Consider the following 16765-nt stretch of genomic DNA (forward strand, 5'->3'; position numbering starts at 1 on the left):
AGCTGGAAATTCAAACTATACTTGCTCTAATTCACCAAGGGGATGATCTATAGAAACCCAAGAAATCCCAAACCTCATGGTTACAGAATTTCCCTGTGTGCCTTAGGAATATGCAACCTTAAGATTTTTTTATGCTATATAAAACTCATACTCTTTGATCATTAATTTTATAGACAGTGCTTTACTGCTCCAAAGATCAGACAGACCATCACTAATTCTAGGTTTTTTAAAATCCTATCTCTCATATACTACAAAGGCAAGTAAGTTAAAATCCTGCCAAAATGGAAATAAAACATTAAAAAAGAATTCAGATCCAGAGATCTTGCCTTGACACCTTTTTCCCCATTTAGAGCATGAGAGATTATCCTTTAATCAAATCTGATTTCCAAGGGACAGATTCCAGATTCCCTGAGGTAAAAATCACTGCAAAATTTTGAACTGCTCAAATTTCTCTCCTGATGATGTAGAGAGAAACTCTTACTGATTTTTGGTTCTCTTTGAGGAAACCCAGAACACAGTGAACTCAGAAGAGAGAATACCCAAGAATAAGAAAATTATTTGATTGTAAACCTTAACTTGGATGCAAAAGAAAAGCAAGAAAGAAAAAAACAGACAACAAAGCCAAAGGAATCATCTTCTCCTTCTCCAGAGCTTCACAATTAGGGAAGTGATGTGGAAATGGGATTCTTACTCTGCCTTGAATTCCACCCAAACTTTGGAGCTGGACATCAGCCTTTTCCAGCAGCTGTGTGTGCTGGATATTCTCTCACTCCAGAATAAACCTCCCTGTGACATTCTCCATCAAACTGGGAAATTGTGCTGAGGCCACAAATCCTGTTCCAGGATGGGGCAGGACACCCTCCAGTGCCCTCATGCTGGGATTCAATCACAGGACACCACTGGGATCAGGGAGTGTCAGCCTGGAACTTCTCCCCTGCAGAGTGAAGATGTCCATTTTTAATGGAACAATCAGAACAGGGAAGTCAGGAGAAAAGATGGGATCAAAGGAGTGCACACAAGAGAAAGGAAGGGCACATGCAGATTTATTTCTACCAAAGCATCAGCCTGGTGGGGAGACTGGAGGAGATCCAGATCCTGAGGGATCTCTGCAAAGGGAACCCTTAAGGATGCACAGTAGGATCAAGTTCTAGCCTTGAGAACTTCCTTTCTTGTCTGGGGATGCAGCAGAGGAGGCAGCCTGGGATAAAATTACCTTTAAAATTCCACTATTCTGAGTTGGGGAAGCAAGAGGGCTCCTTAAATATCTTGCAAGGCCATTTCTGTTCTCAAGTGACACATTTTTCCTACATAATTTGAAGAGGAGCTACATGAAGATACAGTAAAATCAGACAGCTTTGCACAGTAATTGTTCAGATGGTTTTAATCATCTCTCCCCTTAGCATTTCATACAGAAAAAAAAGAAACAAATATGGGGAGATGAAGAACAAGCAGATTTTTTCCCCTCAGAAAATTGTCTATTGAACAGCAGCAGAATCTCATAGAAAAGCAGGCAGGATTTTGTGAAGAAAACAGCTAAAATCCTACATTTAAATTAAGGCCACTTCAGGATGTTGGTCAGTCATGTTCTACAAGCTCCTGGACTCTTCAGTGAGTTGCAGAGGTTTTGACCCTAAAGAATTCTAATGCCACACTGGCCCTGTCTGCAGTTAATGGGCATTACCACGTTTAGTCATTACACACATTCTTTCCAAGAAATGTTGTAACTGCTCTGGAAGCAACATGCACACAAATACCAGAGTCGATGTCTCAATAACAGATTATGCAGTTAGTGAATCAGTATAAGCATTTTCTGCACACAATCTGTTAACATGGGATGTCTCTGCACATTGAAGTGCCCTCTTACATTTTCTGGGTCTTCCGAAATCTGCCTCTTTGGCTATCAGTAAAATTAAAAAAACAAACAAACAAAAATGTTTCACCTGCAGACTCAGCACTACCATTCCAACACAAACAACAGGAGACATTTCATCAGCTTGAATTCAGTTTAAACCCCCAAGATAAGCAGCTTGACAAACCAGAGTCTTTTAGGATGGTTTGCCATGACTATCGATTGATTTAACAGAAAATAAAAACTGAAATATTTTCATGGACTAAACAATAAAAGGAGCATTCTATGAAGAGTCTAGATAGGTATCTTAAAATGAATGGAAGACTAAAATAAAAGAAATGTTATATGAAATGAGTATTTTTCATAAGGCTAGCACATCAATCACAAATGTTTTACAGCAACACAATTAACTAAGTTTGTAATTTATGCTGTGCAAGAAGTTCAAATATTTTTCTGATTAGACAACAGAGTAGAGCAAATAAAAATATCTTGCTTATTAATTGGAATTTTGGGATAAAAACTGGCAGTGCTCAAATACCTGAGAGCAATCCTTCCCTAAATGTTTTCTATTCTGATTGTGCAATAACACACTGTGCTATAGCCCAATATCACAATTATATAAAAAATAGATTAAATATTGTACACATGAAAAGCTATTTAGATTTTATGTGCAAACTCTTAGGACAAAACATTCTTCATTAATCAATCTTCCCTAAGGGAAGCACAGGAATTACTCAAGAAACTGATCAAACAGGTTAAGTCTTCAATATTAATTTTCAAAGGTATAAATATTAACTTGCAATTTTGTAACTTTAAAACAGTTTTTTTTTTTTCTTAGTGATTGCTTTTAACAGCAAAAGGTAGAATTTTCTATTAATAATTTTTAAAAATGATTACACCTGTTCTATAGCACAGCCTTTGCTGAAGTGTATAAATGAATTTGGGGTGCAATCCTGCAATTTTGGGACAATTGGCTAAACAAAGGACTGCAGAAATGGGTATCATTTTCATGTGGTTGGACCAGGATTGCATCTTTTAACGACTCCTGTCTTTCTGTGCCCTCCTGGATATCCTGTTTACAAAGCTGGAGATATTTTACCTCTAGGTCTCCTTTGGTAATGGACTCTTCTTCCACACGGAACTGAAGGTCTTCAACTTTCCTGTGGGGACAGCTCATTAAAATTCAGGTAATTTTGGAAGAAAATGCTTTCAAGATCACTTTACAGTGGAAATCAGAATGACAGTGACAACATTCCCATTGTACCAGCAAACTGCAAGGAACATTAAGGGGAAATCTCTCACAGGAAGCAGGAAAAAGGAAAACTGCTGTCCTTAAAACACTACCAGTGCCAAAGCAAGGTATCACTACTGCAGTTCTGAAGAAGGTATTTTGTATTAAAATCCTTCAAATCCTCATTGATTCTCTCCTTTTTTCACCCTTATGCATGATCTGAGGTGACCTAAATCAGCAGTTTGATCTCACATTCTATAAATTCTACCATTCATGCAGGAAACAATCAGAAATTCAGGACACATCCAAAGTGTCCACAGGCCTTTAAGATGTCACAACTACAAAGAAACTCCCAGCACTGAGAAACATGTCAGGATGAACAGCAAGATGCACAAGGGGAGCACAAGAAGAACATTAATTACATTAATGAGGACACTTTGGGGTTACCTTTTCTCTTCCTCAAGCTGATTGAGGAGCTCCACTTTCTCCCTGTCAGCTGCCTCCACCATAGCTCGGAGCTGGTCCATTTTTGCCTCCATCTCCAGCACGTGCTAATCAGGAAGAGGAATAAAACCAAAATTTACTAAGCTGGGAAATACAGGAATTTTTTCCAAGTTTTGTACCTGTAACTCAGTAACCACAATTTGGTGAAGTGATGGGCCAAGTGACAGAAATGTTATCAAATATGGACATGATCAAAGACTGCAGTGAAGTTTGACAAAAACGAGTTCAAATCAGTACATCTGGTATCTCATCAAGCCAAAGATCCCACAAGGGAGATCTCACAGGTATGGATTATTTTACTTTTAGCACAGCACCTCTGGCTGCCAGCCCTTTTCAAGAAGAAAAGCCCATTTTGGAGGTGAATCCATTGTGCTCACCCTGCAACTCCCTTACCCGGTCGTGCCCATCGCGAACCAGAGCCAATTCCTGCTCTATCTCCCCAACGTGACTCGTTGCTTTTGCAACTTCTGCCCTCTCCAAGTCCCTCTCAGCCAGGAGCTGCTCAATGTGCTGCTGCTTCTCCTTCAGGGCCTCCTGGAGGGCTGTGGTGCCCGAAATTTTTCTTGCATACCGGGAAGAGGTTTCTGTCAACTTCACAAAATAAATGCGTTAAAAATCATTCAGCACCAAGAGAAAGAAAACAGGAGTGGTGGTGATGGGTATCTCCAGACTCCACAAACACAGGGTTAGTAAAGCAAACACTTTCTGTGACCTACTGTACCTTCTCCTTTTACACTTAATTACTTTATTTTCCAGAATTTAACAGCGGCCAACACTGAGTGGTCAGAGCCCTGTTAGGAGCAGCGGATAGAGGAAGAGGCAGGAGGGATGAAGTGAAAATAAAAGGCCTCAGTTGAAGGTGTAGACTCACACAAAGGCTGGCTCAGGATGTTCCTAAGTATCTTTTTGCATTAAAAAAAGAAAGGCAGCTTTCTAGCAAGCCAGAAACACTGTGTCTCTAGTTAGCAGGTCATTATCTTGGGTCACCAGCAGCAGTCCAGCACTTCCAAATACTCCATGTAAAGCTTTGGGAACTCCCACCAGCATCTGGCACCTCTACCATGGCAAAACCAGCCAGGATGAAGAGCATTTACCCTGACCTAAAGTCAGCCCAGCTGAAACCTGGTATGTGCAAGAACAACAACTGGTATCTGACTAAAATATATGTTTATATAATTTGGAATTAAATTACTTCTGGGAAAAAAAAATCTGAAATATTAAGTTTCAAGAATGCAGCTTAAAATTAATCAGGAGAATTGTAGCTAAAATGAAATCAGGTTTTCCTTGACCTTGCATCGTCTCTGCCCCACTGGATAGAATCAGTACCAGGGAAAATTCAGTATGGTCCAAAACCAGCTACACCCTCATGAGTTCCTGAGCTAGCAGGGAAAGTAAATAAACTGAAATTATGACATGAGCAATAGGTGTGAAAATAGCAAAAACTGAACATCAAAAAAAATTCAGAGCTATTCATAAAACCTAACTTCAACAGCTAAGAAATTTGCCTAAGTATTAAATGAGAATGACAGCTCAGTTAATTTTTTAAAAAAACCCAAATCACAGACTTGCTGTTGTATCCTTTAGCTCTGTCCAATTACCCCCAAAACCAGGAGCATGATCCTTCCAGAGATCAAAACACTGAATAGCTGTCCCAGCTCCTCCCAGCCTGGATCCCACCCTGCACACTCTGCAAGTGACTGGAAAGGCACCACACAGAATAAACCACCTTCACTCTGATGCTTAATTGGTTGTTTCAGACCTCCCAGTTTCCAGAAGAAATCCCATTCCAGAGTGTATTGCTTTCTAACAGTTTTACGTCTTCAAATCACTCTTCACTCCCAATTGCAAAACAAATCAATAACTCTTCAGAGAAGCATCAGCTTCCTTCAGACTCAGAAATAAACACCAATTATATCAGACAGCTCATTAAACCACTGGATCACCTACTCTGACAGCTGCTTTTATTACAGGAAAAAGAAAATAGAAACAGCCCTGCACAACTGAGCAGTCAATGTAAGAGTCTAGAAATTCCCAGAAAAGTTTTAGTTTTCCTAGAAACTGAAGCATGAAAAGTCTGCTGGGTCAAACCCGATTACAGGAAATCTTGCTTCCCCAGCAGCTTAACTTTTAAAGAAAAAGTCTCAGAATTATTTGGACAATCCTGTTAACTTGGATGGCCTCCAAATGTTCACGCTGCCTGAGAAAAAGAGTAGGAAGAAAGCTGGAATTTTAATTCCAGAAATAATGGATTACAGCAGCTTTGTATTTCATGGCCTAAATCATGCAAAATCCCTGGGACACAACAAAATAAGCAAACACATTTTAGACATTCACAAGGTGTAACTTGGGGGATCACAGCACATGGAATAAAGCATTTGGCTCCATGTGTCAGTGCCGTGATCCCAAACTAGAGGGCACTCTGCAGCTGCAAGTGCAACTTACAGGATGGATTAAATAATGAAGTCCCACTGTTTGTGCCAAATAAAAATCCTTTTCGTGGTCAAGTATTAACCTTGGTGCCCTGACCGACTGCTGACCTCTGTTAATCTGCTCCAGTCCTGCAGAAACAGGGTAAATCACCTCTCTGGGCACCTGCTGGTCAGTGGGACAGTGGGACAGGGAACCTGCTCCACATCATTGGGAGTCACTTCTTCCTAATTAGATCTATCTATGGACTGTGGTTTAAAAAAAAAAAAAAAAAAAAAAAGGAAAAAAACTAGGGTGACCGTAGAAAAATCCAATTATTTCTATGTTTTCAATTGCCATGAAAGATACTTCTCAAAATTCAGCCTTCCCAGATTTCCGTTTTACTGCTGCAACCCAAGATTAGGACATTTATGTAACAGAGCAACTTCAAAAGAATCCATAGTAAGTGTATTAGGTGGAATTAGTACTGTGTTAGATTTCACCTGAGCCACTGCACTTGGCAACACTCAGCCTTTATGAATTCATAGGATTAAAACCAAACCTAAAAGAAAAGAAAGAGGCTTCTTGTCAGCAGAGACTTAGAAATTGCTCCTGCTGCATTTCTCAGCTGACTCATCTCTTGAACAGCAAAAGGAAATTTTGAACATTTTAGCCAACGTGAAGCTTCCTGCTTAAATAAAACAAGTCTGATCTCTGGAAGCTTCAGTGCACACCAGATCCTCAGAAAATGAATTAAATGGAGAGAAATTAGTGCATATGTCCTAAGCCCCTTTCTTATTGCAATCACTCAGTTAGCCTGAATTAAACATTCAAATATTCAGCTGCTCTCCAGGGCTAGCTAAGATTTCCTTCCTTCGTGCATGCTTTGAATGAAGAGGAGCACCAGGAAACGGGCTCTGCCCACGATCTGCTCTGGGCCGGGCTCAGCCGAGCCGGGGCGGGGCGGGGCTGCCGAGGGGAAGCATGCGAAGGAACAAGCAGCTTACGAGTCCTGTGCGGCTGGGCTTGCTGCTTACGGAGGAGGCCACGGAGCTCAGCGAGCTCAGCGAGGAGGCGCTGGGGCTGCGCTTCAGCGCCGTGGGCGTGGGCAGCACCTTGCGCACGGCGGGCTTGGCTTTGGCCGGCGTGGTGGAGGGGAAGCCGATCTTGGTCACCTTGTGCACCGGGGCGAACAGGCCGTACTTGGGCTGGCACTGGAAATACCTGCCAAGCACAGGAGAGCGGGAGTTAGCTGCTGTTCATGGGGAATTCTAGATCAGGAGAAAGGAGTGTTGAAGGACAGCGATCTCATCCACATCGGTCTGCAATTCTGTTTAATACTGGAATACTGTTTAATACTCAGAAATTCAGAGTTAACACCACTAAAAAATTCCAGAGTTAACACCACAGTTCTAGTGCCTAAAAAATTCCATTCAGATTCAGTTTTATAGCTTTCCCCTTCATCACATTCCTCTGAGCTGCCAGCAGATGTGATGGCTGAGAGTTAAAAATAGAAATCAGATTTTAATTAAATCAAGTAGTTTTATGTTTTATTCCATACATACCATTTATGCATATTTGATGATACAGAACATATATCTTTGGTTAAATATAGACAAAAGCCACTTATAATTTTAAGCTGTGATCACCCATGTTAAGGTGAGACAATCCTTGTAAAACCTCTTTTTAATGAGGTAAAAGATTATTCCTTATGGAAAATGAGAATGAAAGTTAAATTGTGATGAGAATTAATGTCTTCTGACTATGACAGTCTCTACTAGGAGGCAACTGCTGAAACAGGAGCTTCCTGCTCCTGGGATGCTAGAAGATTTCCCTTAAGTACAACTACTGGATATCCACAGATTTTCTTAATTGAGCATTCTTTCCAAGCTGAGAAATCAAACAGGCATTCAAAAGAAGGAATCTGTGTTTTCCATTGCCAGTCTATGAATAAAACTCACATGGGAGGAGAGATCAGCTCATCCCACAAATGTGAGAGAGTGCTGGCATCAGAAAATTCAAACCATGGCACACCAACCCTCCCCACCACCAGCAGACAAGGCAGGTTTAGAGCCTCCCTCCCCTGATTGAAAACTGCATGGAAGATATAAAAATCCGAAAGAGAATACAGAGGAAAATCTCATAGAGCAAATCTGGGATTGGACTGACCTCGTGCCAGCAACAGCTCCATCGTTCTTCCCCAGGGGTTCATCCAGCTCCACCCCACACCATTCTCCTTTTGCAAAGTCAGTTTCTCCCAGAAAACGCACAACTCCAGCTTTAGTTCCTCCAACCTAAAGCAATAAGACACACATCTGCATTTAATGCATTTCCAAAATAAAATAACAAATTCAGTGAAGAAGCTTTTGGCATAACCATGTTCACAAAAGCACAGGAATGACATAACCAGTTCTTATTTCAACTATGTATTTTGTCTATGAGTTTAATGTTGAACAAATACAGAGCTTCAAAACCAAAAGTATATTTAATAAGACACAGTATAACCAATGTTCTGAATGCAATAGATTTGTGCTAGAGTTTCACATCAATTTCTACCAGCAGGTAAGGATGTCTAAGGTCTGTTTACTTCTTATTCTAATTCTGTGAGGAAAAATAAAGGAAATGAAACAAGAAAAAAATCCTGTCATATTTTCTCTAAGGAATAATTCAGATAAACTACACAGTACAGCCCTCTCGTATTTAGAAGAACTGATAAAAAGCATGATACAGAGCACTTGGCAAAATTGTACATATAACCAGCTATTTGAATCCCTGGGGAGGGAAGAATCATTTTATCTTTTCTTCACTTCCAAGAATAAAAAAATCCAACACAAACACTCCTAAATGAAAGCCTAGAAAGCAGTGGCTTTCAAACTTATAATATTAAATATTTACAGTCATTCCAATTACAATGTCTGTGAGCTACAGCTTTTCATAACACCCAGGGGATGGAAGAATTAAATGAAGCGAAGAAGGAAAAGGTGTTGTGTGGCTGACACTTGCCAGGAAGAGCCACAGGATTCCTGCAGTTCAGGAAGACAATATGTTGTGCCCTAAATTTGTGCAAATCTGTTCAGCCTGCATCCAGCACTGTAAAAACATGGACATGGTGATGGAAACCTCTTCACAGAATTTCACATGGAAAATACACCAACGGCTTGAAAATGTCCACTTGTGTTTCCAGCACAAATTGTACAACCAGGAATACTGTGAGGCCTTGGCAGAGAGCTTGAATGAAACCTCCTATTAAAGACTGTAACTCTGCTTTCTATAAACTAAAAAGTACATCAGTATTTCATATAATTTTTGCAGCAGACATTCTGTTTCTTGGGGGAATTTCCCAGGATTATTAGAATGCTGTAAATTAAGGTGCATGATCACAGCACATGAGAGAATTCACATTATTCCAATTGGGAAGAGTTCAGTCATGAGGTCACCTGTGAGGAATTTAGGACTTTACACATCCACAAAGTCTCAAGTCACTGCCAGGAGTTGCCACACACATTTGTGCTCCACCTTCTAGCTCCAGTGGCAAGATGAGGCTTCAACTGATGAAGAAAAATAATCCTAATCCACCCAAAACTCAGAAAAACAGGGAGAATAATGAACCTTTTCTGATATTATTCAAGTTAGAATAGTGGCAGAGACACCTCTTGTCCACACTTAAGGTGACAGCCCCTTCTCTGCCATTAGAAGCAATTCTGGAACAACTGCAGGTCACCTTCAGATCCTGCTTTAAGTGGCACTGTGGCAAATTATTACTCTCCATGGAATAAAAACACACCAAGTTTACAGTTATCATGACTCAGCCTAATATAGTAACTCGTGGAACCTTTGGTATTTGGTGCTCTTGGCAGAGAACACACAAACAAACACTGAGACTGGCTTAAAAAAAAAAAAGAATTGTAAACACTCAAAGAGTTATAGAGAATCCAGATCTCTGGCCCAGTGGTGAGGAGGGAAAATACAACACTGATAAAGTAATCTCTGGGAAGAACTAACCCTTAAATTGAGAGATATGTTACTCACCATCAGACATTAGCTACTTTTTCTGGAGGGTAAATATCTTAAGTACAAACATAAAAATAAATTCTAACTGCACTATCAGTCCATACTGAGCTCCAATTTCTCCTCCTTATTCCTTTTCTTAGCAAGTTTGGGTAGGGGTTTTTGTCTCTAGGTTTGTCTTGGTTTTGTTTGGCAAATTTTTCTTCCCAGATAAATTTGGAACATATCTTTAGGTGAAAAGACTAGTTAGCTATGGTTAGGAACTGTTTCCCCACTCAATTTTGTTCTGTTTTCTACCTGAAAAAAAGAGAGTTAAATCAAAAGAGGTTCTATAAAACCATTTAAGAAATTAGACAGGAAAGCTAGAATAATGGCCTAGATAAGGAGCATCCCTTCAGAGACAACACTCAGGTTTGGGGTTGCACAGAGAGATTCCTAAATCTCCTTTTCCAGAGCCCTTGAGCGAGGCAATGGAATTTTTTTCCTGTGTGTCCGTGTTGATTTTTTTTTTTAAAAAATCCAAATTAATTACCTAAACACAGCCACCCACCACCTTTCCATAGGAAGATGAGTGGGGTAAGTGAGGTAAAAGGTGGAACAGGATAACTCCATGCAAGGACTCCCAGGGACAGGAAAAACTGCTGCAATCTGTTCCCTCCAAATCACACTGCAAATCAACCTCCAGAGAAGCAATGCTGGCTCCAGGATAACACATTAAACTTGGTGCAGAATGAATATTCTTCCTTTTCTGCTTCATACCTTGGCCCTGCTCATCTTCCACGTTTATGGAAAAACTAGTGAAGAGTTTATTTTGAAGAGACCACATTAAAGCACAAGCTGGGAGACAGAGCCTGGAGGAATGTGGCAGTGCCCAGACCCCTGGAGCTGCTCCAGCCCCTGCAGTGCCCTGACCCAGGGCCTGGTGGGAGCCAGCAAATGCAGCAATTCAGATCCCGGACCAGATGGGGCTGCTCAACACCAGATTCCCAGGAGAGGCAGCAAAGTGACTGTCTTGTAACCATGGTACCTGGGTTATTTTAAACAGGACTCAAGGGAGAATGCCAAACAATTTTTGGTTTTTTCCAAACCCAGTCCAGCTTCTTTGAATAAGCAGCTACTGCATTTCTCTCTCTGCACACTGTGTGTCTTTACAAGAGCAGGAATCAGAGCACCCTGTGGCTGCAATGTGCTCAGAGAATCAGAAATTTGCTCAGTTTTAACAAAAAGCTTTCTAAATTTCAGCTTTAAAGACAGGTCAGCCCTCCTTTATAAAGCCTGAGACTACTGAAAGCTTCCAGTCATCCACAGACATCTCTCACCAAAAAGGGTATTTATCTCCATCTGCAAGTGACAACACATGCCTTGAGAAGAAAACAATAATAATTTATTCCCTTGGTAGTACAATGTGAGGTGCTACTGTACAGGACAGTGTGGTAAAGGGTTTTCGTGATGGAAGTTGCTGTACATACACAGACTTAATGGATAAATGGTAAAAAAGGATCCTGACATGATTAAACTCAACTGTTCCAATCAATATGGAAAAAGAATTGTACTTACAGTGTATAGCATCTCTTATACATATTTTTTTAAATTGTGAGAATTACAGCAAAAAAAGGTAAAAAAACCCAACCCCAAACCACAAAACTAGCTGCATTTGCCAACAGATCTACTTCCAGTACTGCATGAAGGACTAAAATAAAAAACATCATCTAAAAGAAACGGGGGAAACAAATATTAAAAGGTTTCTAAAAGTTCTATGAAAAACTAGAGCACAACTACCACAAAGACAGTTTTCCATGACCTTCTTTCATGCTAAGGCAGGTCACTAAATAATGGATAGAGAAAAGAACTGCCAGACCTTTTCTCAGTCAGTTCCCACACTCAATAGAATCAAGCTGAAAAATACAAAGCTGTAATACTCCAGAGAATCTAGGTTAGACTACAGGTCATGGTGAGGTGAGGAATTTTGCTTGGAACTCACCAGAGTTATGTCAAACACATGCAAAAAGAGATTAAATTCCATTTATCCAACTGTACCTGAGCTTACATTAATCTGCTACCAGGTAAAGTGAAACAGCAAAATGGGTTTGGAAATCTGAAGTGGTTAAAAACCTCCTGGTGTAAGGACAGGGGGATGAACACATCAGATCTTGTGAGAACCTTTGTGGAGCCACATTTCCAAAGATAAGGAAAAGCAGGTAACAAATAAAGCAGTGTAATCCAGAGGGGTAAAAGAGAGATGGTCTAAAAATGAGAGTGTGATTTGAGCAGTGCTGTGGAAAAGAGGACAGGCAGGGTCTGAACGCTGTCAGTGTAACAATATCACTTATTCAAACCTGCCCAGAGAAGGTAAAAGGTGAATAACAACTGCTCTGTGTCCCCTTCTGCCTGAGCACAAACTTGTGACTCCTGAAAGCATCACCTGGATACTTCTGCATTTTTAGGACAATTCAGCACTTGGAAAAGCAAAACCCATCCAGGCACAGAGAGCCTTTGAAACACCTGGGATCCACTAATCAGGTTCTAATCAGAATCATCTTCCTCTTGTTTCTCCAAATTGAGCAGAACTCTTTCCAGCTGGCAACAGAAATTATATTTAATGGATTTGTTCACCCCTTCAAGGCCAGAGGGGACAAAGGGATCAGCTCTTCTGCTTCTCATGGAACAGGTCCTTCCATTTCACCCAGTTTCATCTGTAATTAACCCTGTAACTGTACTGAGCTGATTTCTGTGGGGATGTTTTTGGAGCAGAGCTGATATCCATCAGGAAACATGCTGCCACTGACAGGCTGTTTTCATATTTAATCACTGCATTGTTCAAACATATTTAAATTTCAAATAAACCAAATCTGACTGTGGCCTCTGGCCACTGGCTCTCATTATGCTTTGCTGGAAGATTACAGAGCTGTGCAGCATCCACCATGCAGGTACACACAGGTTTTGAGCAAGACACCTCAATTTTTCCCTTCCAACATTAGCAGCTTAAGGTCTTAAAATCTTTTATTGCAAGATACTTTCTCTTGCTTGAGTCATCTTCCAGCTGTGTTCTGAATTCCAATGGGTTTTTCAAATAACTATGGATGTAAATGCACTGAGTTCTTAAATCTGTCAGTGAAGTCAAGTGCTAATTTTGAAGCTAGACTGTTAGACAGTATTCAGGATTTTAAAATAATAATAATCCCACCACATAACTCCATAATGACATCTTCTCCATTATAAATCTGTAGTTTTAGAGAAGGAAGCAAAAGTGTTTGACAAAACTGCCATATTTTAATTTGTCAACATTTGCTTGCTCTGTCAGGTTTTGCCTTTTCTGCTGAGATTAGACAGATGTTAGGTATTTGCTTTAGTCTATTTTATTTCCTTTAAAAATTACCTACACAACATCTAACACTAGATCAAGGCACAACTGGAACAGTGCTAGAACATTTCCCAAACTTTAAACTGGCCTCCAAAATTCAGATTTTTCAACCCAGCAATTCTGTGAGTAGCAGGATTAATGATGGCAGCTTTTCTGTGGCATTGGATATTATGGGGGAGTGACTTCACTACCTAAAAATGCAAGAATGACTTCTGCTGTTTCCACTGATGGGAACAGGATTCAGACAAGCCTTGATCATGTGGATTCTGTGATGTGCAAAGTTCTGTGAAAGCAAATTGCAGCTTTTCCAGAACTGGTGGGCAGAGTCTCCACCTTCTATTGGGCTGTTTCCATGGAACTTGGAAGAATTTGCTTTGAATCCTCTCCACTTCTACCCAATTTGGTTGCAGTCGACTTGAAAAGTTCAAAAGCAAGGCCAAAGTGGGCAAAAAAACCTCATGGGCAATAAGATTCTCACACACTGCTACCACACAATCCTTCACTTCCAGAGAAAACAGTTGAGTAACTAAAACTGATCTGCTATTGAGGTTCAATTCATTCATCCAAGTGAAAGGAAACAAAAAAAAAAACCCCTAACAGCAATTCCATACTACAAAAGCCACATGTGAATTCATCACCACCACAAAAAAAAAAAAAAAAAAAAAAAGCAAAAACTAAAATAAGTAAATAAACTGTTCTTTGTCCCATCCTGTGTTGAAATGACTGAGGACAAAGTGTTCCTGGATATTCCCCCTTGGGAAGGCAGGGAGAGGGGAAGGGAGCCAGGGAATCCACACACAAAAAAGGAATTAACTACTACCAAAGCATGTGGGAAGTCACCAGTCCCTGCCATTCCAGCCCAGGAGCTCACAGGCAATTAGAAGTTAAATAAGGAGTTGCCAAAACAGTGACTCAGCCACGACTGTGCCTTGCTCTAAGATAAATTTAACACCTTAGTTGTGAGCAGATAGGTAATGCCATGTCTGGAAAATACTTCAAAGTAACATTAAAAGAAAGCAGAGCTTTGCACTGGGAAAAACACTCAGATGATGAATTGAAGGCAAAGCCTTTGGATATCCCTTATCCCTCAGATATTTTCTCATACATGGATTTCATGCTGAAGCAGCCACTTAGCAAACTAATCTACATCATAAATTACAATATCCAAAATACTGTGCCTAAGTAGACATACATAAATATAAGAATTACTTTCATCCTTGACTTAACATGACAAAGCCATGAAATACCTCACAGTCACCTCAGCTCGAGGACAAAGCACAAGTGTGACTGAGCAGTTAGAACTGTCACATTTGATGGAGGAGGCTCCAGAGAAAAGCCCCAGGAGAGCACAAACCACTCATATGTTCCCAACTTCCAAATTTTTCTTCCTTTTCCATCCTTGTGTGCATTGTGCCAGATATTTTTGCACTGTTTTAACTGTAACACCACCAATGAATTTTTTGTTTTTATAACAGTCAAATATAATCATAGACTTTTAAACAGAGTAAACTCAGAAGTGCATTTCAGAAAGTTGTAAAATCCAGAAAAAGAAAACCTTAAAAACACCACAATGACAATGCTAAAGGGACAAACTCCTCTCTACATGTGAAGTTTCTCTTGGTTGCTTTTCAGAGCCCTGGAATGTAATCAGTTGACAGCCCTACGTCATGTTTACTTGCAGATAGGTTACATGGGTGGAAACAAATCTGACAATAATCTCCTATCAGCCCCTGCCTGCTCCAGCACCAAAGACCTTGGAAAGAAACATCAAAGCACAGAGTAACTTACAGCCAGCTCTGTAAAACAGGGAATAAAGAAAAATAAGATGTCACTCGTGCACAGGAAGAACTTTGCAAAAAGGCCACATCAGCACATGGCTGTAAATTGAATTTGCATCTTTTTGTGAACATATGGACGGAGGCCGAGTTCCAGCTTTACAGCTCAGCCCCAGAAGCTGCAGATTTGGCAGACTGTGATGGAGCTGTAACTGGTTAAATGAATGAAAGCACTTTAATCCCTTGAGAAGGCTAAGGCCCCTTAGGTTGATAAGATTTTTATTTATTTATTTAAAATACAGCATCTGGTCCCTTCAGGGAAAAGCCGACAACGCTGTCAAAGCTGCTTCAACTTTTGGTCCAGGCAACAGTTGTCACATAGAGCAGATTCCTCTCTCTTACTAACAAGCTGGCTTTGTTTTGGTTGGGTAGTTCAGGGGGGTTTGTTTGTTTGTTTTTAAAATCAACTTTGCATCAGGCTCTTAAGAAATCCTAAGTGTGCAGCACCAGGGCAAACAGGTTCTCTGGCCACAACTCAAACAGGAAAACCAAACTGGCTGAGCCTGAAAGTAATTTGTTTTCTGAATTGGTTTTCTGTTGTTCTTTCCCCATCTGGTTCAGTACTGAGCACTAGCACTTCTTATTCAGAGCAGGTTCAAATGCTGAAGCTGGAGCCTGATTTTCAGCAGAAAAATCAACTGCAGTTCTGACACTGTGTTATTAACCCCCAAAAGGCTGGATGAGGGCAGTGGAGAAAGTGCAGATTTCCACTTCAATTTTCCTGTGTTACAGAATCCCCAAATACAAGATCAGGCTGTCCAGAGTTAATGCTCTAACTCTTAAATCACATCCAGATTCCAGGACATACATCATATGTTAGGAATGGAAATTATGCCTAATACAGAGCTGTTTGAATTACTCTTTGCATTAATAACTCTTCTTAGGCTTGGCCTTATTTTTATTCAGTAAAAAATACATCAGTGTACAAAATGAAAAGCTGAATAGAGAATTACACATAATAAACCACAATTCTTTGATATATCTAACTTACCTACCTATATTTTCAACATTTTCAAATACTATCATGAGGTACTGTTGGTTTCTTGTTAGTGAAAGGAAAATTGAGCAAAGCTTGCTGAATATGGCTCAGATACACTGGGATTTGAGGGAGACATTTATCATCAGATTCCCAAGACAGCAGAGCACAGGGTGCTGTTTCAATTAATCATCCTTGAGGACTAAACTACAGAAATCTAAAGGTCCACTAGAACATCCATTTAGGGCTATAATACTTCAGTGAATACTTGTGTATTCACTCACTTTGATTTGCTTTGACTCCTCTGGATTCTCAAGAAAGAGCTCCTAAGACAACAGGACAATGGGAATTTTTCCACAATTATTATATTTCCCTTAAGGGCATTGATGTCTACCATGAGTTATTTTTCTGATGTTTACAACTCAATTTAATGGCCTGGAAATGTCTTCTTCAAATTGAGGGGAAAAACCAGGAAAGGTTATAGCTGATTGTTTTAAGTATTTTTCTGCAGGCACCCACAGCTGACAGATCCAATACCTTGAAGCACTGTTTGTTCTGATATCAGTGTCTTTTTAATATCCAAGGTCTTTTGGGA

The 16765-nt window shown here is 40.2% G+C and overlaps 1 protein-coding gene across 5 annotated transcripts in view; it reads right to left on the reverse strand.

Moving 5' to 3' along the window:
- The window catches only part of CLIP1 (CAP-Gly domain containing linker protein 1), a 60899-nt gene that overhangs the window by 28226 nt on the left and 15908 nt on the right, over positions 1-16765 (reverse strand). For 4 of the 5 annotated variants that reach the window (XM_056503905.1, XM_056503904.1, XM_056503902.1 and 1 more), the window contains exons 4-8: positions 8160-8284; positions 6998-7214; positions 3978-4175; positions 3528-3631; positions 2949-3009 (exon numbers count right to left, since the gene is read on the reverse strand). In XM_056503905.1, coding sequence (XP_056359880.1) covers positions 2949-3009; positions 3528-3631; positions 3978-4175; positions 6998-7214; positions 8160-8284 — 705 coding nt within the window. Of the gene's footprint in view, positions 1-1864; positions 1898-2948; positions 3010-3527; positions 3632-3977; positions 4176-6997; positions 7215-8159; positions 8285-16765 lie in introns of all 5 variants that reach the window. The other variant, XM_056503901.1, reaches the window with a different exon arrangement.

The sequence above is a fragment of the Oenanthe melanoleuca genome, chromosome 15, assembly GCF_029582105.1.
Source record: "Oenanthe melanoleuca isolate GR-GAL-2019-014 chromosome 15, OMel1.0, whole genome shotgun sequence".
Classification (NCBI taxonomy): domain Eukaryota; kingdom Metazoa; phylum Chordata; class Aves; order Passeriformes; family Muscicapidae; genus Oenanthe; species Oenanthe melanoleuca.